This window comes from Epinephelus moara, chromosome 22 (assembly GCF_006386435.1).
Source record: "Epinephelus moara isolate mb chromosome 22, YSFRI_EMoa_1.0, whole genome shotgun sequence".
Classification (NCBI taxonomy): domain Eukaryota; kingdom Metazoa; phylum Chordata; class Actinopteri; order Perciformes; family Serranidae; genus Epinephelus; species Epinephelus moara.
This window is the reverse complement of record NC_065527.1, coordinates 25462291-25470221: the sequence shown is the minus strand read 5'-3', so window position 1 is coordinate 25470221 and position 7931 is coordinate 25462291. Positions and strand designations below refer to the sequence as shown.

Below are 7931 nucleotides of genomic sequence, written 5' to 3'. Positions count from 1 at the left end.
GGTATAAGCCAGCAGTATGTTTATTGGGTTAATTTAGCAGTCTGTAATGATTTGGTACCGCGAACGATAACGCGAATGCTAATGCTAGTTTGCTAACTAGCTAATTTGCGGTCGTCATTTCTGGTGAGTGCACAACGGCCGTGTTTGGTTTGAGACAACACTACCCTGTCGAAATTCACGCACTATGCCAATAAGTACATAGTGCACATAGTATACTACATGGAAGTGTACTAACGGAAGTATGTGATTTGAGACACACCATAGGTGTCTTTGTCATGTGTAGGAGAGCTTTTGGGGCCTTTGGCATGTCTGAGCCCAGGGGCCCATTGTCTCATAACCCACCCATGGTAAGGAGGATGGGGATGGAGATCAAGAGATCCTGGTCATCCAAGGATCAAAGGAGGGATGGGATAGTTTGACCCCCTTGAAGATCATAAAGGGGGTTCATCACCTCCATTACCAAGGAGGAAGGGATGGCAAAGGCTTCACGGAAGCAGAATGGGGTAAACAAGGGAATTGGAATTTGACCATTTCAATATAGCACATGTGGAGGGGGTCACCACTTTTTGTAACTGTGGAGAGAGACGGGAAGAAAACGGGAAGAGGAGCACAGACAGGAGAAGACAGGATTGGGAAGAGCACTGCGCTACTCCGACCACTTCAATATCACACGCACGGAGGGGGTCAACGCTTACAGCGAAGAGGGCGGGACGGGAGGATGGGGAAGAAGAAGAGGTTGAAGAGTAGAGAGCAGGGTGGCGGGATGGATGCCGTACGCTGGCAGCAGCTGAGCTACATCAAGGCCCATTTTCCGCTGACAGATAGCAATTGAGGTCCTAGAGCGAAAACAGGATGGGAGAGAGGAGGGTGTGGGAAAAAAAACTTGAAGGGAGGAGACGGAGGAAAGAGACATGAGAGACAGAGAAGATGAGGTAGAGGTTAATGGGAATGGCAGGTGAAGGGAGAAGCTTTAAAGAGTTTGTGAAGTTTTTGTTACTGCCGCAGTGATGCTCAGTGTGGTGTTTGTATGTGTGTGTGTGTGTGTGTGTGTGTGTAGGTGTGTAGGTGTGTGTGTGTAGGTGTGTGTGTGTGTGGGTGGGCACGGTGCCCGAACACACTCTGCGCTCAGTAGGATGGCAGCAGATGTGCAGGGTACAGTAATTGGTGCTAGAGACCCAGCGGGGCACTGAGATCCACTCCAATCTCTCCCACCATCATGTGCGCAAACACACACACACACTCATTCACACACAACTCACGTGCATGCTCCCTCACACACACACACACACACACAAAAAGGCGGTCCCATATGCTCACTCTCTCTTTCACTATCATTGACACACACACACCTGCTTGCTTGCCTCCTCACTTGGCATGAAATCACACATCCATGCACACAAACAGTAAACACACACCCACATACTGTTAGAGTACAAATCACCTGCTTTACATCACTTACCCCCCACCAGATCCTCATTCAGCCATCCTCCATCCCTCCCCCGCCACATCTCACCCACCTGCCAACAGCACCCACCTCCTTACTCACCTCCCCAGCCTTTCATCATAATTCAAGGCCTCATGAAACCCTGGGTGTGTCCCGTTAATTTGAAAAGCTTCCACCTTTCCTTTCTACCTCTATATGCTCCTTTATTTTATGACCCTGCATTCGCTCCACCTTCCTACCGGCAGTTCAAGGATTATAGGCAGTGTTGGAAGGAGCACTGAGATCCTTTACTTAGAGTCCAGATCAAAAGGCATGTCTACAGTATCTAGCTTCAGGATTTTGACGTATTTCTGAGTGAAACAGGATAGGCAGGCAGGATATAACATTGGAAGGAATTTGATTTGATTTGATCGTTGGAAAGAGAGCGTGTCATAACAAATATGGAAAGGATAGACGGTGTAAACCACCAAGATAGCCGCATCTGTGAAGGAAAGAGACGGAAAGGAAAGAGCTTACTAACTTAATCTTAGCTTTGTGTGGTTAAAAATTGCAGATTGATTGTCGGGTGGATGTTGTGGTATTATAGGTAGAAACTGGTTGGCACTAGCTTATGTAAGCATGTCATATTTTGTTCTGCAGAAAGAAAAAATCATAGGCGGAGTTTGAGATTCATGCCGGGGGGGGCAAAAAAAAATCTGACTATAGGCCTAGACAGTTTTGAGATCTGACCCTACCACACTGGGTGAAGCATAACAATTTTACATACAACAGTGCATTACGACTCATAAATGCTAAATAAACACCACAGACATTAAATTGTAAAGCAGATTTTAATTTACATTGCTAAATGTGCTAGTGGAGAAGTAAACGTCTTTGTTTGCGCCCTGCGTATACGGCCACTATGGTCTCAGGTGATAGCTGCGCTGTGATGTCGCTCTCGATGTGAAGTAGCGCAAGGGACGAAAATCTTGTTGCCCCCATAGTTGATCGCAACAAGTTCCGAAGAGTTCAGATTTGGATAGCTCTGTTTTTTGCAGATGTTCCAAGGACTCTGCAGTAGAGGCTTTGACAAGCTCCATTTCGGCTTCAGCAAGGTCAGAGTTCACTCTAAGTGGCCGGGCATACTTCTCTGTGTCACATGACTGGAGCGCCAAAAAATAATAGATATTTTTATCTAACAGTCAAATGAATTCAGGTATATAATCTGCCGTCACTGTGTGTGTTTTGTGTCACTTAAAATAATGTATTAATTCTATTCATGTCAGAAGTCATTTTTGAAATTAATTTGGAAACACACACACACACAAACTCCGTGATGGGTATAACATGATTGGAAGAAATGTATTTTTTGTGGAAAAGATCACACAATATTATGGGGATGTGAGATAAAGGGGTTAAAAAGCTTCTTTTTTTTGTTTTACTAATACCACAATGTAAAAATATTCAATTACAGGGAAAAGTCCTGCATTAAAATCCAATTTAATTCAAAAGTCCAGAGTATTATCAGCTTCACATACTTAAAGATATACTCTGCAGGATCTTCCTATTAAAACAAAGTATAGAAACATACAGAAGTATTCCCTCTCAATCATCACTTAGAAACCACTAGAAGTGTTTGGTCGGTGTATAATTCTGCGAAGATTTTGCCCTCTGCCTGCATTTTCTTTTTTCATTCCCTGTGTTCGGGAGGTTAATGGGCATGTATCTCTACAGCCCACAGCACACAGGTGAGGTCAGGGCTTTATAAAACGGTAGTGACCAGGTACCAGACTGTAATCAGCAGGCATTCAAGAGATACAGGGCCAAAAAAAGGCAAAAGACTAAACGAGAGTGAATCTAGGGTTGGCCTTTATGTTCACTTTTGCCAGCGATCGTGTTCACAGACAGTAACTGGTAATCCTGCACCTTTAAAGTATCAAAAGTAAAAGTACCCATTCTAGTAATTTAAAATTTTGAGGAACGGGTTTTATTTTGTAAGATTATCATAATGTAAAATCTCAATATATAAAGTAACCAGTGACTCCAGCTGTCAGATAACTGTTGTGAAGTACAATGTGTCCATCTGAGATGTAGTGAAGTAGAGGTATAAAGTAGCAGAAAATGAAACGCTCAGGTGCTTTAACTGTACATAAGCACAGTAGTAGAGTGAAGGTACCGAGACTTTCCATCACTACTAATAGGAAATGCAATAAGGTGATGTTCTGAGGAGGTATTTTCACATGCAACACCTCGAGGTAGGAACTGCTAACACTTCCTGCACTCGTCTATCAAAGGGCAGATCCACCGAGGTCTTAATCCAGTGAGTCCACTGTGGTTGCTATTTTAGCGCACGTCTTTTCCAACAAGAATGTGATATCTTGGATAACACCTAGCTCACCTGGTAGAGCGGGCACCCCATACAGGCTGAATCGTTTGCAGTAGCACGGGTTTGATTCCAACCCGCGTCTCAATTCCCGTCTCAAAACGTGGATATTTCAATTTTCATCGGGTCCGTAAAAGATACAGTTTTGCTGCACACTGTAGAGTACAGTAAAATGTCAAGGATTTGCTTTTCAATATGTATTCAAATGTTGACATACAAGTGTGTATGACTTTGTTTGAATTTGTATTTGTGCGAGGGAGCAGACAGCGCTCGTTACTCCCTCGCTCTCTCTGTCACACGCTCAGCCTTCCTCCCTCCGCATTTCCGTCAGACTCTAAAATAATGTTTTCAGCAGGTAATCACATAACACAAATTATATAATCCTTTTAACTAGGTCCTTGTTTGTGGCTAAATGTATCTGTCATGCCAGCCCTGCTCAACCCACCAACACACGGTTTACTCTCCAGCTCGCATTAATTACACGATGGCTGCCGAATGATGCCGGTGTCTCTGTGCTGACTCACAGTTCCCTCATGTTGTTGGTAACCTTTCCAAATAGCTTCCTGAAAGCCCAGTAATACTGGCAAAGCATGAATTGTGGCGATTACAAAGCCAAGTTGTCATTTTTGTAATATGCCTGCACAAACTGTCAGCACTGATAGCCTACAGTAGCATCCTTTTTTTTTTGGACATATCTAGGATTTCTAGTCGTTTACATATCTATGAAGGTTTATCTTACTCTCTCAAGCTCCCATAATCCACTCCTCCTTTCTTGTTGTTCTCTTCTTCTCCAACTGCTGCAGTCTTATTTTCCTCCTCTGTGCACTTCATAGCACTGCTGGATCCCCGCCATCTGGGCCTGGGCACAGTGTGTATGTGTGTGAGCATGCATGCATGTGTGCAGTGTATACAAACATGCACACCTGGGCTGTGTTGGTCTGTGTGTACGGTTGTGCCTAGACTGTGTGTGTGTGTGTGTGTGTTTGAGGGTCGTTAAACTTGCTGAGACAGCCAGGGCAGCACACAGGTTCTCCTGGCTTCACCACAGTTCACTGGGTGAGGAATGGCTTTGCACAATGCCTGCCGTGCTGCCAAGTGGACTAGACTCACTTTATTCTCTCCCTCCCTCCCTGTCTGTGTCTCCGTCTCTATTACCTCTCTCGCTTTCTTCTCTCCCCTATATTCTCTCCATTTTACCCCAATTTCACGTATTCATACACTGTGTTTTGCTCTCTTTGTCTTCCTCAGGTAACACCATGATGATCATAGTGGAGAGCATGTCGAACGGCGCCTTAGATTCCTTCCTTAGGGTAAGTTGTGAGTTTATATTGAATATGCACGCTGACATGTTTACTTATCATATAATGACTAAATTAAGCCTCATCATTATCGTCTGTTTTGGAGCCGTTTCACAAACAAGGCAGTTTGTTCTAATGATCCTAAATTCACTATTATTATAGTGCCGTCCTAGGGCAGCAATACTTGTGCTTATTACAGTAATAAGGGAAACGCAGCATAATTAACAGCACAAATGGAGTGTTCCTGCTTAAAGATGCTGTAAGCTTCTGTAAACTGTTATTGTGCCCCTCTGCTCTGTGAACCGCTGCGGCGTGGTTTATAATGATATGAATTAATGTCCTGTTTGTTTTTATTCTCCAAATAAAGGGATTCAGCTCAGTGAGCACAACATTGTAGTGTAGTAACAGATGTGCCGCCTTTTTTGGATCACTACATACATACTATGTGCGCTCAACTTGTTTTCTCCTCCCCCTCCCTTCTCCTCTTCCATTTCCTCCCTCTCTGTTCGTCCGATTTCCCATCTCCTTTCTTCCTCTCGCCTCCCATAACCTCAGAAACATGAAGGCCAGTTGAGTGTAATGCAGCTGATGGATATGCTGACTGGTGTGGCATCCGGGATGAAGTACCTCACCGAAATGGGCTTCATCCACAAACGGCTGGCCGCACACAAGGTAAGGGAGCAGGTGGGAGGAGGTGATAGAGGCGAGGGTGTAGGGTGATGTATTTCCCAGGCTATTGCAAGTTTTCGCAGGTGGCTTTTGCAGAACACAATTTGTCCTCGCCTGCAAACATCTTTGACAATCACTTGCCTGTAGGTTTTTATTAGAGTAATACACGGAGCTGAAAATGACTAGACAACGCTGTCGAAATCATTTTGCCACGTTCAGGATTCACTGTGTTGTGTTTTCCTAAAAGAGCCCATCTGTCAAACTGCAAATGCAGTGGTCACGTTGCGGAAAATGAAGAACAGGGCCATTTGTGCTTGTAAACAATCAATTGTCCCCGGTGCGATAAGAGCTTTGCCCACCAGGGTGGCAAGCTCTCACACTGAGATTGTTTCCTCTCTAAATGTAACCAATGCTAATCAGTTTGTTTTTCCCAAACCTCAGGTGCTGGTTAACTCCAACCTGGGCTGCAAGGTATCTGGCTTCAGACCTCTCCAGGAGGACAAGATAGAGGCCATTTACACCACACTGGTAAGAGAAAATGTGTGTGTATGAATCTGTGCGCACTACAGCCAGTCAGTTTTTAATATTGTGTATTTTGCATTCTACTTTCCTGATTAAAGCTACAGTTGGTAGTTTTTATAAACATAACTTACTGCATAAAACTTCACTGTGCCCTGACAGTAGTACATAAGGCAGGTAATCTGTGAGAGAAATTATGTTCCCCCTCCTGAGAGTGCTTCTAATGGCATTGACAAGAATCTACTGCGTCTGCACAAAACAACCAATCACAGTCTTTAACACAGCTAAATCTTATCAATTATGGCTCACACTGCGGTCAAACTGTCAAAATATAAATCAAGATTCTGTTACTGCATTGCCTTTTTCTCATCTCAAATGTTTTCAGAAACATATTTTAGTGTACTGTTTAGCTGTAAAATGAGAAAGCTGTTCCAGCCAGTGGGTGGTGCTTGGTTTGGGCTCAGCTGTTTCCAACATTCTCATTTTACAGCTAAACAGTACACTAATATAGGTTTCTGAAAATTTGAGGTGAGAAAAATCATGCTCCTCCTGGCCTCCGACTGCTCCTAATGGCAATAGCTAGAATTGACCCAGTCAGAGCTGAGGAGTCTCTATTGCAGCAGTCAATTATGTCAGCTATTTGTGAACTGCGGTCAAACTATCATACTAGGCAACACTGATCAACTATGAATCAAGATTCTGTTACTGCATTGCCTATTTCACACCTGGAATGTTTTCAGAAACATATGTTAGTGTACTATTTAGCTGTAAAGTGAGAAAATTGAATTTGGTTGTTTTCATTCAGATGCGGTTGATTCTTGCAAATGCCATTAGCAGCATTAAGAGGAAGCGGGGGGCATATTTTTTTCACAGATGATCTGCCACATGTACTGCTACTATCAGGATATAGTGACAGTGTTATCAAATATGACAAAAACTTAGGTTTGTAAATGTTACCGACTGTAGCTCTCATGACAAAGTGGCACACAGCTGGTTGGTAGGAAGTTCACACGTGTGGTATATTTAATGAGCCTTGGACCACATGAGAGTTAACACATGCCAGGTTCAGTCGAGGTCATATAATTAAGCTTTCATGAAAACAAGAAAAAAAAATGGTGATTTATTTCCCTGGATATTTTGGGGTTCCACTCAAGGTGAACCCACTCCTCTAAAGATTCTTTTGATCTACTGAAAATATGTTCAAAGCTGTTCAAAGAGAATATTAAAGCTTTACTTTTGTGAACTCTCCGCACCCTCTTACTCCATGTCTTGCCTTCCCTTTTCCAGCACGGAGGGAAGAGTGTGGTGCTGTGGACCGCTCCGGAGGCCATCCAGTACCATCGCTTCTCCTCGGCCTCAGATGTCTGGAGCTTCGGCATTGTCATGTGGGAGGTCATGTCCTATGGAGAGAGACCCTACTGGGATATGGGCAACCAGGATGTAAGTGTGTGTGTGTGAGAAAAGCTTAGAGATAGGAGGGTGCTTTCCATTAATCTCCCCAGTCATGTCCTTTTTATTCCTCCCTCCATTTTTCATAGAATATCTGCACTTTACCACTCTCCCTCTCTCTTTCACCTCCCTCTATCAATGAACTCTGTAACCATGCCCAGCTTGGATCTTATTAAAAGAAAGCCAAGAA

At 43.7% G+C, this 7931-nt stretch overlaps 1 protein-coding gene across 1 annotated transcript in view; it reads left to right on the top strand.

Annotated features, from left to right (window-relative positions):
• The window catches only part of LOC126384058 (ephrin type-A receptor 7-like), a 209745-nt gene that overhangs the window by 194006 nt on the left and 7808 nt on the right, over positions 1 to 7931 (top strand). Inside the window, exons 12-15 of the mRNA XM_050034916.1 lie at positions 5055 to 5116; positions 5660 to 5776; positions 6215 to 6301; positions 7580 to 7732. Of these exons, the coding sequence (XP_049890873.1) occupies positions 5055 to 5116; positions 5660 to 5776; positions 6215 to 6301; positions 7580 to 7732 (419 nt within the window). The remainder of the gene's footprint in view (positions 1 to 5054; positions 5117 to 5659; positions 5777 to 6214; positions 6302 to 7579; positions 7733 to 7931) is intronic.